At 39.8% G+C, this 15,979-nt stretch overlaps 1 protein-coding gene across 1 annotated transcript in view; it reads right to left on the bottom strand.

Annotated features, from left to right (window-relative positions):
• CUBN (cubilin) overlaps window positions 1-15,979 on the bottom strand; it is a 271,996-nt gene that overhangs the window by 40,641 nt on the left and 215,376 nt on the right. Inside the window, exons 57-59 of the mRNA XM_055429374.2 lie at window positions 14,648-14,848; window positions 11,731-11,860; window positions 6,495-6,712 (exon numbers count right to left, since the gene is read on the bottom strand). Coding sequence (XP_055285349.2) covers window positions 6,495-6,712; window positions 11,731-11,860; window positions 14,648-14,848 — 549 coding nt within the window. The remainder of the gene's footprint in view (window positions 1-6,494; window positions 6,713-11,730; window positions 11,861-14,647; window positions 14,849-15,979) is intronic.

Raw genomic sequence — 15,979 nt, 5'->3', positions numbered from 1 at the left:
ATTTACTATTAACTCAATTTTATCACTGAGATTGGTTTTCACAATACCATCTGGTTTTCTTTTCCCAATGACAACCCTATCCGTCAAGGGGCAGCAATATGATCATTCAAGAGGGGGGTGGAAATTGAGAAGGGGGGTGGAAAGTGAGAACACAGACTGATATTGGAATACATTTTAATAAAAACCTTTTTTTTTTGGCTGATCTGGCATTTTATTCCAGTTTACTTGGTTTTGGTGAACTAAGCATTTGGTGGCTTCTTTATCATATTCGCACATCCAGGGCTCAGCTAAAAACCCTTGTCAATAAAACCCACAAAGGAGAAACCTTGCCTTTGACATCATCTCCCAAGAGGAACCTAATCACCAGTGAAAGTTGCAATACTTAAAAAGAGCGGAAATAAGCTTAGTTGAGCTTTCTGCAAATGGGTTTACAATTGCGGCTCATCTCATTGTCAGACTTCATCAGAGGGAGCAAATGACTTTAAGAGAACAGACAAACAACACTTCTTTCGCGTAATAGCCCCATTACTGCTAAACTGAGGGTTACCTAAGCAGTGACTTACAAAGTTATTCACTTTGTAATTCAACTACCTTATTGTAATTGTACTTTTAAAAGTAATGTCATCTGGCAGCTAATATCAGGCTGCTCGGAAGGACCAAAGAGACACAGAAACATTGCTAGTGTCTCTAAATGTTTTTATATTTATGTTTTTTTGGGTTTTCTTTAATGTTTAGCCATAGAACTTTAGAATGCCTCTCAAAGTCCAAACTTCACACCAAAACCATGAAATTTACAAATAACTAGAAGCAAAAATCTGAATTTGAGATGTTGTTACATTTTCCTCCATTTGTTGTGGTTTTCTTTTCCATCTTTGGGGCCCCAGGCTGTCATCAGCTTTCTCTGAATACCTTTCCATCTCTCCTGTCCTCTCTTACAAGCAACTCTTGTTCAACTGCCTCAGCTTCTTCCCACCACTGCCACCTGTTTACTTGCAGCACGTCTGAGAGACAGTTTCTAAATAAAACTGGTAAAAATCAAGAGGCCAGAAACACATGACCCGAATGCTGAGTCTGACCTAATTCTCTAAGTATGAAAGTCATCCAGGTCACTACCCCGAGAAATAGCAGAACTGTCTGTACCATGACTCCATGTTGAGAATGAGACGAATCTAGATATAATATAACGTATAACACATACATAGAATACATAGTGTGATGTAACTTTACATTTATCCATCTATTCTTTCATTTATTCATATAACCAATATTGATGGAGTAATAGCTATGTGCTAGGTGTCTGCCGCGTGTGCTAAGTCGCTTCAGTCATGTTTGACTCTTTGCGATCCTACAGACTGTATGTAGCCTGCCAGGCTCCTCTGTCCATGGAATTCTCCAGGCAAGCATCCTGGAGTGGCTTGCCAAACCCTTCTCCAGGGGATCTTCCCAACCCAGGGATCGAACCCATGTCTCTTTCTTCTCCTAGATTGGCAGGCAGGTTCTTTACCACTAGTGCTACCCAGGAAGCCCAGGTGTCTGCCAGGCTTTGGAATTTATTGGAATTTAGCTTCTGATTTTGGCTTAAACATACTTTAGGGTTTGCTGGTTAGATTTAAGTGCATGGTGAATATGAAAGAACATGAAATAATTGCACCCAGGAGTGCTGCTGTTGATAACAATGAGCCTATCTCTCCTCCTCTGCCTTAGAGAGAGAGTGGGGTAGGTCATGGAACCTTATAGAAATCCAGATCTTTAATTTTACTTTCTGATATATATCAGTCCTTTTTGACATCTCAGATCCTTTACAGAAATTACCTACTGCATCCCCATCAAATTCTTGAAAGACAAAATATAGTAATAATTCAAGTTGACCTTTTTAGTGGATAAAAGCTGAACATAGTCACTAAACTTGTTTTCTTAAGTAATGTATTCTACAGCACTTTAGCATTTAGTGACTAGGGTCCAACACAGTCAGTATACATACTTTGAATCACTGATTCTAATCCTGTTTCTAGAAGTTTCGTACCTAATGTGATGAGCATGTCAAAAACAGACTGACTGGACAGTACTCTGGTGTGAGATCAGTAAAATAAGAAAAGGGGGCTTTGATGACTTACAAACAAGTCTGCAGATCTGAAATGTTGGGTGAGTGACTTAGCAAGCACAGCCAGGGTGGAAGCAAACCCTGGTGGTGAAGCGGGGGCAGAACTAAACAAGCAGAAGTGGACAGAATAATGGATACTCATGAGTGTCAGTTGTGCCCTGTGGGGCTTGCCCACTTCAGCACAACCTATAGGACTGATGCCTGTTTAAACTTCATGGGATTACAAACACCACTGACAAATGGATGAAAGATTTGTCTTCTTTCCAGAGAAAGGCTCAGATCTGCAGATAATTTCAGATATCCACAGATCCCAGGAGCTCAGGATGACTAGGTCCCTGGTTATCGGTTATCCAGAATCACTTATTCATGTAGAGTAGGACTGATGGGGAAAGTGAGAAGGCAGGTGTCTTTCACAGGAAAGTGTCAGCCCCCGGGAAGGGCTGACTTTGCTTCCTCCTTACCTTCCACTCCATGCAGGCGGCCCTTCATAGCAAAAGCTCCATTAAAGAGGAGACCCAATTTCACCACATAATTCATTAGCAACGAACCAGGGGGATATTTCCCTCAAATTTGTTCTGACCTATTAGCAATATAAATATAACAAATGTACGAGGAGAAGTTACCTAATGATTACATAATTGTATGAGTCGGCACTTCAGTGACTTCTGAAAAATTAAAGCAGATTTATATAAAGTATTGTCAAGTGTGGAAGTGAAATAGCAAGTTTGTAAAACTCTAGGGTTCAGGTCAAGATGAACGAAAGTGAGCAGCTGCCGACTAAAATGGCCTCCATTTCATATCAATTATTTATTCAGGGAAAACACTGCTTTCCAGGCTAAACCAACAGTTTTGGAAACAAAAACTCGCTGTCCCATCCATAAAGTTGTTTTTTCTCTCTTTACAGGATGCTCAGGGCAGTTTGAAATGGATGACACTGAGGTGAAAAGTGCATCTTATTAGCCAAGCTTAAGATTTTTCTCTAGGCCTGTAGTGAAAATATTCTATAAACCCTAGAATTCATCATACCCTTTATGGTTGCTCTCCCTTTTCCTCACCAGAAACAACAAAAACCAAATCAAACTGAAAAGCTATGCAGAGCAAACAGTGAATTTATATATACGGTCTTGAAAGGTTTTTAAGATCAAAACAGCACAAAATTGTAATACTCAGGTGTTCAGTAAAAAAAAAAAACCCACTAAACATAACTTAAAATTATTCTTTAATTATTCCCAAGTGGCTGATGGCATTTATACATGAAGAAGTGAGATGGGAACTTCCCTGGTGGTCCAGTGGCTAAGATTCTGTGCTACCAATGCAGAGGGTGCATGTTTGATCCTTGGTCAGGGAAATAGATCCTGCATGCTGCAACTAAAGATCCCACATGCCACAACTAAGGCCCAGTGTAGCCAAATAAATATTTTTTAAAAAGGAAGAGGTGATGGGCATGCAGGGGTAGCACATGCCTGGTAAGGAATGAAACCCCATTTCTGCTCTCTGCATGTAAACTTTTTCTCTGTGACCAGAGGAAAACAGTTATTGACTGAAAGTGTCCAATGTTTATGGGTAAGCAGGGGCTTTGACAGTATACGATTTTTCCTTCTGTGCTACTTCAGTTCAGTAAAATCACATGAAGTCCCGAAATGTCTTTTTGTAGCTCAGAAAAACATCATAATTCATGAGGTTAGGGAACACTGGCTAAGCTTCACGCAGGTGACGACTATGTAGAGTGCTTTAAGATGACTTCAATGAGCATGTGAGAATATATTAGGAAAAAGAAAAACAATTTGAAAGCGGGTAGAATGAGCTATGCAATTTACATGTCATTTGATTCTAAAGTCTGTGCTAAAGGCATGGATAGATGAGTTCTTTTGTGTAAAAAATCTCCAAAGGAAAATAAAGTTTTTTTTTCAAAATAGCCTTCCGTGTTTTGTATGCCATTTCACTTAGGCAATTCTATTAAGGCAATGAATGCTCCCTGTCGACCCTAAGACTTGCTTTCAAGTTATTGTTGATATAGATAAGAAGGGTTTCTGATTTTCTGATTCCATTTGTCACAATGTCTGTGTTTTATTGGGAAGCCTTCAAAACACAAATGTCTAATTGCTTCCCTCGAGAAATGCACGACAAAAATCACATACCAAATGTAAAGAAGGTGAAGGTAAGCTCTGATTGCTATCAGAGGCATGAAGGTTTGGCTCAGCATGGGGTAAACAGAAAGAAAGAGTTTGAACACTGAGGTAGAATTCTTATTGTAGAAAACGCCCCAGGTCTCTCTGAGTAGTCACAGTAAGTGATTTGTTTTGTGAGCTCTTTGTTTTTAGAACATTGATCACTTCTATATTCAAAGTGAAGAATCAGAACACTTCCCAGAGTCAGATACAAATGATCTTAGACTGATGCTACAAGTACAGATGAAGAGAGAACTGGTTAGCTACTTTATATTTTAATGAACTTAAAGTTCTAAGCTAAAATGGATAACCAACAAGGACCTACTGTATAGCACAGGGAACTCTGCTCAATGTTATGTGGCAGCCTGCAATGGGAGGGAAGTTTGGGAGAGAATGGATATATGTATATGTATGGCTGAGTCCCTTCACTGTTCACCTGAAATTATCACCACATTGTTAATTGGCTATGCCCCAATACAAAATAGGGTTTTCCCGGTGGCTCAGACAGTAAAGAATCTGCCTGCAATGCAGGAGACCTTGGTTAAATCCCTGGGTAAGGAAGATCCCCTGGAGAAGGGAATGGCAAATCACTCCAGTATTCTTGCCTGGAAAATCCCATGGACAGAGGAAACTGATGGGCTACAGTTCATGGAGTCACAAAGAGTTGGATACAACTGAGCAACTAACACTTTCAATACAAAATAAAAAGCTTTTTAAAAAAAGTTCTAAGTTCATATTTACAGATAATTATTTCTCAGAAGCAGTGCTATTACAGACAAGGGTGCTATTTTTGATTAAGCCTCTCACCTGGATTTCTCTTTTACCTTTAAATGGCTCCATGATCACTACTTTGTGCCCAAATTGCTTCTCAGGGTTCAATTTCCTCCTGTATTTCTCCATTTAGATATCTCATAGGTCCTCCAACCCAAAATGATCCAAACCAAATATAATATTTGGTTTCCCTAAACCTCAGCCTCCTAAGGCACCACTAACTAGTGAAAGAAAGTGAAAGTGTTAGTCGCTTAATCATGTCTGACTCTTTGTGACCCCATGGGCTGTAGCCTGCCAGGTGCCTCTGTCCATGGAATTCTCTAAGCAAGCATACTGGAGTGGGTTGCCAAACTCTTCTCCAGGGGATCTTCCCAACCTAGGGATCAAACCTGGGTCTTCGACATGGCAGGCAGATTCTTTGCCCTTTGAGCCACTAGGGATGCCCCTACTCATCAGTGAGTCACCCACAAAAAGTCATTCTCAACTCATGTCCTCATTAATAAGCATCAAGTTCCCAACACTGTACTTCCAGAGTATTCTACCTTCTAAGTATCTCTGAGATTTTTCACCTTTCCTTCTGTTTCTATTCCCCCTGTGTTAGTTTGAGCCTTCAACTTTCCTCATCTAGAATTCTGTAATGAGCTTCTTCCTTTAGAGGTTAATGAGTCCTCCGAGTCTTTCTCAGTTTCCTGGATAGCTCGGTCAGTAAAGAATCTGCCTGCAATGCAGGAAACCCTGGTTTTATTCCTGGATCAGGAATTTTCCTTGGAGAAGGGATAAGCTACCCTCTCCAGTATTCTTGGGCTTCCCTAGTGGCTCACATGGTAAAGAATCCACCTGCAATGTGGGAGTCCTGGGTTCAATCCCTGAGTTGGGAAGAACCCCTGAGGAGGGATAGGCTACCCACTCCAGTATTCTTGCCTGGAGAATCCCATGGACAGAGAAGCCTGGTGGGCTACAGTTCATGGGGTCGCAAAGAGTTGGACACGACTGAACGATTAAGCACACAGCACCAAGCCTTTCTCTACCCTGCTACCACTATGATGTTTCTAGAAGCAGAGTCTCGACATGCATTACTTAAAATTCTCCCAGGCTCCTCACCATTTTAAGGATAAAGTCAACACAGGCCACAAGGCCTTTTTTTTTTTTTTTTTTTGATCTGGCCCTTGCTACCTACAGGCTCAACTCCCACCATTTTCATGGGTGATAATGAGACTCAAGTCCTGTTTGAGATGGTACTCTAAACAGACTTTGCATCTTTAAATAGTAGAGAGACACATTTGTTGAGTCATTTTTTTTTCACTCAACATACCTTATATGTAATTTTTAAAACCAAAATTTTATGTGACACATTCCTCAAAACTTAAATGAAGAGCAACTTTAGACAGGTGAAAAAAATTAAAGCAGAACAGTAACAGTTATAAAAAACAGATTTACAGGTCCAAAATTCTTACCCAATGTCTGCCGGAAAGTTATCCTCCAACCTCTTGCTGTTTGAATTGAATCTGTCTTGAACACCAGGAACATACTATTATTGCTGCTCCTAATACTTGGTGGAAGGTTGGAGCCACAGAATTGGCCAAGAAGGGGATCATTGATGTCAGAACCATCGTAAACTGCCAAGTAGTCTTCAGAGCAGGAAGCCGAGGGAACCACATCAAAATCATTGAACCTGTGAAATGAACCTTGTTAATAGTGATGTTCTCCATTTGTGCTTCCATTAAATTATAGCTTTAGCTCTTATTTTTTAAAAAAAGACAGGACAAAGGTTAACGAACATCTGCGATTCACTTGCTAGGAAACATTAGAAATAATATACTATTTTACTGATCAGTTCAAAAGTTTAGAGGAAATTTTTTGAGAGACTAGAATAAGGCAAATAGATGGGGAAACAGTGGACACAGTGGCTGACTTTATTTTTCTCCAAAAGCACTGCAGACGGTGACTGCAGCCATGAAATTAAAAGATGCTTGCTCCTTGGAAGTAAAGTTATGACCAACCTAGATAGCATATTAAAAAGCAGAGACATTACTTTGCCAACAAATGTCTGTCTAGTCAAAGCTATGGTTTTCCAGTAGTCATGTATGGATGTGAGAGTTGGATTATAAAGTTGAGTGCCGAAGAATTGATGCTTTTGAACTGTGGTGTTGGAGAAGACTCTTGACAGTTCCTTGGACTGCAAGGAAATCTAACCAGTCCATCCTGAAGGAAATCAATCCTGAATATTCATTGAAAGGACTGAGGCTACAGCTGAAACTCCAATATTTTGGTCACCTGATGCGAAGAACTGACTCATTTGAAAAGACCCTGATGCTGGGAAAGATTGAAGTGGGAGTAGAAGGGGATGACAGAGGAGGAGATGGTTGGATGGTATCACCAGCTCAATGGACATGAGTCTGAGTAACTCCTGGAGTTGGTGATGGACAGGGAGGCCTGGCATGCTGCAGTCCATGGGATCGCAAAGAACTGGACACAACTGAGTGACTGAACTGAACTGAACTGATGATAAGCTTTTGGAATATACAGATGAATAAGACACAGCTTTGGACTTCCAGGATTTTATAGTCAAGGACGTATTAAGTCTCTTTGACATTAAGCTTTGACAAGCTGAAATGATACTCATTTATCATTTGAGCAACACTTTAGTTTCCCAGTCTCATTAAAAATATGGTATTTACTCTGCTCCGTTGTTACTTTTGTGACATCAACTGGTACAATTATCGTATTCTTTATTTATGGGAAGGATGCCAATATAACAGAGTGGACAAAATGCTGGTTTTAGAAGCAGAGCTTCATTTTTATTCTTACACTCTGTTTCTTTTAAAACGGACTTTATTCTAAGGTTAAATGAAGCTGCTGCTGCTGCTGCTAAGTCACTTCAGTCGTGTCCGACTCTGTGCAACCCCATAGACGGCAGCCCACCAGGTTTCCCCATCCCTGGGTTTCTCCAGGCAAGAATACTGGAGTGGGTTACCATTTCCTTCTCCAATGCATGAAAGTGAAAAGTGAAAGTGAAGTCACTCAGTCATGTCTGACTCTTAGCGACCCCATGGACTGCAGCCTATCAGGCTTCTCCGTCCATGGGATTTTCCAGGCAAGAGTACTGGAGTGGGGTGCCACTGCCTTCTCTGGAAATGAAGCTATAGGTAACTAAAACTAAACTAAGGTACCTGGAATAAAGAAGATGCTAAAAAAAAAAAAGAAAAGGAAAAGAACAGACCCAACAAAAGATTATTATTTCTGTGATTTTGAAAACCAGAAATATTAAATAAGTTATTCCTCAGAAAAAAAAAAAAGTAAGAAACCAATGGTACGAAAGAATGAATTAAATTCTCTTGCATCTTGCTTTACTGAGGTAAGGAGTAATTCACACTTTAGATCACTGTAGTATCACGGGTATGTTACCACTCATCCCAGCTCTGGACCTTCCTGACATTTATTAGGATTGTCTTTTTGTGACAGACACTAGAGATCTGACATGGCCCTAAGAGATACTTTGGCCCCAGAAATGTAAACAGTTGTCATGCATATTCATTTTGGTAGAAGTTTTAAGAACTACTACTCAATTTGCACACTGCCTCCCACTGCAGTGATGATCACAGAAGCAAATGTAAAATGAGTTTCCATCAACCTTCGTGGCTGAGTGACCATGTTAGGGGGTGATTCCTTGCTAGACCACTCTGGACACACTCATACAAGTAAGAAAGAAACTTGCTAAGTTAAGCTACTGTGCTTTGGGGTTGTTTGTTACCATTTATAACCTATCCTGACAGATACAACCCTGACTTTTTATTGCCTAACATAGTATTTCGGAGAAGGCAATGGCAAGCCACTCCAGTACTCTCGCCTAGAAAATCCCATGGATGGATGAGCCTGGTAGGCTGCAGTCCGTGGGGTCGCTAAGGGTCGGACACGACTGAGCGACTTCACTTTCACTTTTCACTTTCCACTTTCACACATTGGAGAAGGAAATGGCAACCCACTCCAGTGTTCTTGCCTGGAGAATCCCAGGGACAGGGGAGCCTGTTGAGCTTCCGTCTATGGGGTCACACAGAGTCGGACACGACTGAAGTGACTTAGCAGCAGCAGCAGCAGCAACATACTATTTCTTTTCTTTTTTATTGAAGTATAGTTGATTTACAATGTTGTGTTAGTTTCTGGGTACAGCAAAGTGAACCAATTATTCATGTATATATTCTCCTAGATTTTCTTAAGAATTATGGTGGGTTTATTATAGCTTTAAAAAAAAAAATCTGTTTAAGTAATTTGATACCCTGTCATCATTTTGGTAGGTTCTTCTTCTGTCTCAGGTGTTTTTGTTTTCTGGTGGGTTATTTGGGTTTTGTTTTTTTTTTTTCTGTCTTTTTTCTAGCCTCTGTTCAGTTGCTCAGTCGTGTCCTACTCTTTGCAACCCCATGGACTGCAGCACGCCAGACCTCCCTGTCCATCACCAACTCCAGGAATTTACTCAAATTCATGACCATTGAGTTGGTGATGCCCTCCAACCATCTCATCCTCTGTCATCCCCTTCTCCTCCCGCCTTCAATCTTTCCTAGCATCAGGGTCTTTTCAAATGAGTCAGTTCTTCGCATCAGGTGGCCGAAGTATTGGAGTTTCAGCTTCAGCATCAGTCCTTCCAATGAATATTCAGGACTGACTTCATCTAGGATGGACTGGTTTGATCTCCTTGCAGTCCAAGGGACTGTTAAGAGTCTTCTCCAACACCACAGCTCAAAAGCATCAATTCTTCAGTGCTCAGTCTTCTGTATAGTCCAGCTCTCACATCCATACATGACTACAGGAAAAACCATAGCCTTGACTAGATGAACCATTGTTGGCAAAGCCTCTGGAATAAATAGCACATAATATGGAATAGTTTTTTAAATATCTTATGATTAGAGAGCATTAAGAAAAAATGATACAATATATTTAAAAGATACAACATGTTTTGGTTGGCTGAATGTTTTCAAACTGATGATAAAGATCAAGATGAAAAGTTTCTTAATTTTCTTTAACCATGTGCAACATTTAATGTTCCTGTAAAAGAAGAGGGCCAAACATTGCTCGATAACTTCCAAAAATACTACTTTCATTCTTATTTTCTATAGATAATACATTTATTTTCCACAACATGAATCCATGAAGAAAGATAAAAACCTGAATTTCCAGGAGGGATTCAAAACTTTTTCGGGTTTGCATCATTTTCCCATGACAGCACAGAAAGTATCTGTTAAAACCCATTAACCCAGAAAACCTCATGAAGCTGGCATATTTTGATAACCTTGAAAAACCTGTGTTTTACTATAGTCTACAACTTCTGCGGTACCTAGAATAGTATCTGTTTAATAGAAGGCAGTTTCTTAGAAAGAATATAATAAATAGTTTTCCAAACATACTGATATGACCTTTGACTATGGAGAGCCCCAGGGACTATATATATATTATAGCATATGATATAATCCTACACGTGTGAGAATCAAATATTGTGCCATGATGGCAAATGACAAGAACTATCCCTTAAGCTTCCATTCTGAGCAGGTGATCCCTTCACAGACCTCTTGCTCCTGGCCATCTGGCAGTTGTTGTTTATGCTTTTGTTCTGAGAACTTAAAGGGTTTTTTGACTTTGGGGCATGGCATCCTTAAACAGTCTCAGGTGGAGTTGCAGTGTTCTTCAGGATCCAGTTTGTAGCCCCTCTCCATCTGTTACAGGAATCATACCTGATGACACCTGTCTTACAGTCCAAGGACCCATGTGATATGTGAGTCTCTGGAGGTAAACTGCAGAGAGTTTATGACTTGGGGGAGAGAATTGATCACAGTCATATAGGAGGAACAGAGGTAGGAGGAGTCCTAGCCCATGAGTTTTCCATCACATGCTATATATCACTGAAACACAGGAGTTAGAAATATATCATCTTGGATGACAACAATTGTGAACTTTATCACTTGGAGAACTGCAGGTTACTTTCCCTTAATCAGTCTTGTTGGAAGTAGGCAGGATCAGGGGAGAATTTACTGATGATATAAGAAAGCTTGTTGAGCACCAGTTTAGAAATATTCTGAAATAGGAATAAAATGAATTTCTTAAGTAGTTAGAAAATTTACCTTTCGAGAGAGAGCATATGGAAGGATAAAGGACATGATTTGGGGAGGAAATCTGATAAGGATTTTTTTGACTTTTCATTTAATAGTGTATCACTTTGGGAAAGTTATGTGATACTCCTGAGCTTCAGTTTTCTCTTCAGTACAGTGAGATTAATAATATATACCTCATCTGATTGTATGAAGAACTAAATAAGAGAATGGTTCAAGTGGTCATTAATGTTCTTCGTGTATTATATGTGTCTCCAAAATGAAAATTGCTTTCTCTTGCCCTCCCCACACCCTTTGAGATAGGCTTATAACATTGCACCCATTAAATAAACTCCTTTAAAACTGTTGGAAAACTCCAACAATTGTTTGAGCTGGTGGAGTGCCTGTTTTTCCCCACATGGCCACTGGTTTGTGTGGAGGGCAGGGAGGCCATGTCCTAGGCTACCAGGACCACACCACAGACTTGCTTTCTCTTCCTCCAGATTCTCATATGTACCTCTGATGAGCATCAATACTCTCTGCATCATTAAAGGAATATCTTCTCTGTAAACAGAGCTGAAACAGTTTTCTCAAGAAAGTAATGTGTCATACGTACTTGAGCTGGATGACTCTGTTGCTCCTGACAGTGATACTGTAAAGACAGTGCATGTTGTCAGGGTAGTTGGAGTAGCTATACGAAGGACTCTTGATGACTCCAGTGGAGAGATTGAACACACCACCGCAGGCTGCGACAGAAGTGGGGGATATGCAGAGAAGGATTATGACTCGAAGCAGAGAAAAGTCATTGTCAGACATTCTTTACTATGTTACCCCCAAGAGAGATGATAATCATTTGTCTTAGAGCAATATGCTGCTGCTGCTAAGTCACTTCAGTCATGTCCAACTCTGTGTGACTCCACAGACGGAAGCCTACCAGGCTCCCCCGTCCCTGGGATTCTCCAGGCAAGAACACTGGAGTGGGTTGCCATTTCCTTCTCCAATGTGTGAAAGTGAAAAGTGAAAGTGAAGTTGCTCAGTCGTGTCCGACCCTTAGCAACCCCACGGACTGCAGCCTACCAGGCTCCTCCATCCATGGGATTTTCTAGGCAATAGTACTGGAGTGGCTTGCCATTGCCTTCTCCGTAGAGCAATATAAACCTCTCTTTATTGTGTTTACAAATAATTCATGCTTTTCCACTGCCATGGAGGGAAAAAACAGTAAGAAGCAGGGAAGAATGTTTCAAAGCACCTCTTGGACTGGAATAAATCTGAGTCCAAAATAATGGCCAGTGTGAAGGTAATGAGAGAGAATGTTCCATGTGTTGGAATAGAACCGTCCTTCCTCTACGTTGAAGTGACAGATTCAAAGAGATGACAGTGATGGCTGGAAGTTTAGAAAAGGTGTGCTGAATGCAAGGCACATTGTGGGCTTATGGACCCAGGAACGACTGTGATCTAAACATCTTAAATAATAAGATTGGAGTCTCCTATGTCCATGATAGACTACTACAAGGTGATGTTCCAGAAATCACTTTTGGAATAATGGAGTTAAGTTTTCTTCTTGGGCTCACATGCATAACTCTTGGGTCCTGTGTATTTCTAGCTAGTCCTGAGACTGGTAAGGACCATATTCACACAAATTTTACTGAGGAAACAAGGCCTATCCCTTGCCCTGAGGCCAGCAATTAATAGCCCACAACCCTTAGTTATTCCTGCTGCTGCTGCTGCTAAGTCACTTCAGTCGTGTCCGACTCTGTGTGACCCCATAGACGGAAGCCCACCAGGCTCCCCCGTCCCTGGGATTCTCCAGGCAAGAACACTGGAGTGGGTTGCCATTTCCTTCTCCATTCCTACTAGACAATAAAACAACAGCTGTAAAAATGGAATGAAATTCCATTGTAAAAAAATATAGAATTTTTATTTGTTTGACCTTGCATGTAAGAAGGATGAACTTGCATTACCCAGTGATGGAAAGTGCCCTATTCTCACTGCAGCAAGAAAGGTTTATATTTATTATATATTGTGATTCTAAAATTACAGTAAGGTTACTATACTTTGATGATACACTGTCAATGGATGTGTTCCATTTACATCTGTTAGAAATGATAACCAAATAGTGGCTCCCATTTAAGGTTATAAAGGTTATTTATTTATTTGTCTGTTTGTTTATTTTGTCTCAGCTGAGTCCACCTTGCAGAGAAAACTATCCTCTGTGCCCATAAGTATTCATGTGCTGAGACCTCTGGGTACATCTGCAGTGAGTTAAATGTTAGATTTGTGTAGCCATTATTCTATTTCATCTTGTACACAATTATGTGGTCTCTGAAAACTATGCCTAAATAACTCCTAAATTTGTCCATTGTCAGGATCTGAAATTTCAATATCAATAACCCTCTTTAAATGAGATTCTCAGAATAGATAACATGAACCCTTCACACAGTGTTTTAGGAAAATGAGGGATTGAAGACTAAAAGAATATTAAGCAGGCAGGAAACTCTCCATAACACTAGCTAAAGCAAAAGAATGAAACAAACCACCCCTTATCCTTACTCAGCAGACAACTGGGGGAAGGATGTTCATGGTTCTATTCTGTTTGTGCCAACAGAACCCAGAACCACACAAAATCATACATTACAAATAGGCTCAGGACTTGGGTGGCAGCTAATGTGGACACATTGTGAAGGCCTTCTTCATGAGTAAATAAACATTTTCAGTCTCCTCTGTGGATGGGAACAATAATTTTTTTTAAAGAAAATGATTTGACTTTCTACCTTTAGCAATGGGTTTCGTCAAGTAAAGATCAAACAAACATTCTGCAAGATCTTTTTCTGGCTCATGTTATTATTGGAGTTGGTATGACACAGGGGAAAAATTTGCTGTTAGCAAACCAACCAAGTTTATTGCAGGAGAGGAAAAGACCATTCAAAACAGGGAAGCGGAGTCTTATGATTTTCAAACAAACATTGATCAAGCTGTCTACTAAAAACTGAAAAGATCTTGGTAGCTGCAAAGATCTTTGTCCAATCTGTGACTTTTCATCTTCCCTTTGATATAGAGAAGTTGCAAATTATCACATAGTTGAATACATCAATCTTTTTGTTTACTTGTGCTTTTCACATATTGCTAAAAAAAAAAATCTCTTTCTTACCAGAAGACTATAAAAACATCCCTTACATTTTTTCTAAATTTATAAAGCATTGCCTTTCAGCAGAGTGAAAGTCAAAAAAGTTACTTTACGCTACATACAAACAACTAAAGGTGGCTATTCATTCTAACTTAAATGATCAAAAATAAATCTCTATCTTCCATTTGATTTTCAAAGAGTAGTTCTGTCAAAGTGTATGAAAAAGGGCCTCCCCATTTTAAAAAGGAAAATACCTAAGTATTTTTAGACCATGTATCTAATTAATAACTTTTCCCCTTAAAGGCTCTGAATCTTCAAGTTGGTCATGTATGAATCACAATTAAATCTCCTGTGGAAATTGCTCAAGAAAAAAAAGAAAATTCCAAACTACATCATTACGGTCACTCACAAGTTATCCTATAGGAAAACTTGAATCCCAAGTCCGTGTTGTGTGCGTTTGAGTAGAAGTTCAGCAGCACTGGACCAGAGACGGTGAGAGGGGACAGGCTGTCCTCCCCACATAGGGTTGCTAAAGGCGCGGAAGACAAGTTGTAACCCCTGATGATGTGCACGCCGTCGTTGACACAGCTTCCCGTTACTGCGGAGTGAGCTGTTCAGGGCAGGGAACAACCAGAAGCAACATAAATAATAATCGGAAGCAATGTAAATGATCACACAAAAATGTGAGGAAGATTCATGCAATTTACACAGAAATTAAAATCAACAGTCATTTTGATAAGTCACTGTTTAACTCAGTTTCCTGAAGGTTACTTTCACCCTAGTTACAAAGTAAGCACAGGTATGAGGAAACAGGTAGACCTTTATAAGAAGTAAATCCTATTTTGAAACAATCCAGAATTTTCTTTCTTATAAAATGACTCCTTTAATTCCATGATTATAAATAGGAGACAATTTTGCCTTCTGATTGACATCTCACAATATCTGAAGACATTTTTTTTTTTTTTGCTGTCATGTTGGGGCATGCCACTGACATGGAGGGGGTAGATGGATACTGCTAAATATGCTATAAGGCTCAGGGCAGCCACCCAGGCCCCCTGCCCTCCCACCACAAGAATGACCCCACCCCAAATGCTAAAGTGCTGCTAGTGAGAAACTTGGCTGTAACAGTGAAGTTCATACACAGATAAGGGAATTCTACCATGAAGAATGGAATAGAAATGCTTGTAACTGGGCACAAATCTATGTCAGTAGAGCTCTGCGTATCACCTCACTGCATGAGATCAAAATATCACTGATTCTTCAATGGGAAGACACTTGGTGACAAAACCGTAAGAAGATTAAACTTTTCCATAATCATATGGGAATTGTATGAATATACAATCAAAGTATACACAAAATTTCCAAGTGGAATATAGTTAAATGCAAATAGATGATTGTCTTCTAGGGAGAGAAAAGAACTTAGTCAAGGTTTAAAAAAAGTTCTTCAAGGAGCAAGATGAATTTCAAAGTTGAGTTAATGGCCAGGTGGTAGCATTCAATCAGACATGTAAAAACTTGTCAGGAAGAGTAGTTCCCTGAAATGGAATGACACTTTTTCATGGACAAGAGCTCAGGTCATGGGACAAGGCACTACAGCCACTCTGATTTTGATCTTCAGTCTGTGATTTGATGAATATTTACTATTGAAATCTTTGAGTATAAAATAATCCTCCATGATTTGTTTTTATGTCTATTTTCTATCCTCCTGAAAAACTGGAAAGCACACGGAATATTTGAAATG

Source organism: Moschus berezovskii, chromosome 15, assembly GCF_049115385.1.
Source record: "Moschus berezovskii isolate FMDL1 chromosome 15, NW_MosBer_1.0, whole genome shotgun sequence".
Taxonomy (NCBI): Eukaryota; Metazoa; Chordata; class Mammalia; order Artiodactyla; family Moschidae; genus Moschus; species Moschus berezovskii.
This window is presented reverse-complemented; position numbering and strand designations above follow the sequence as displayed.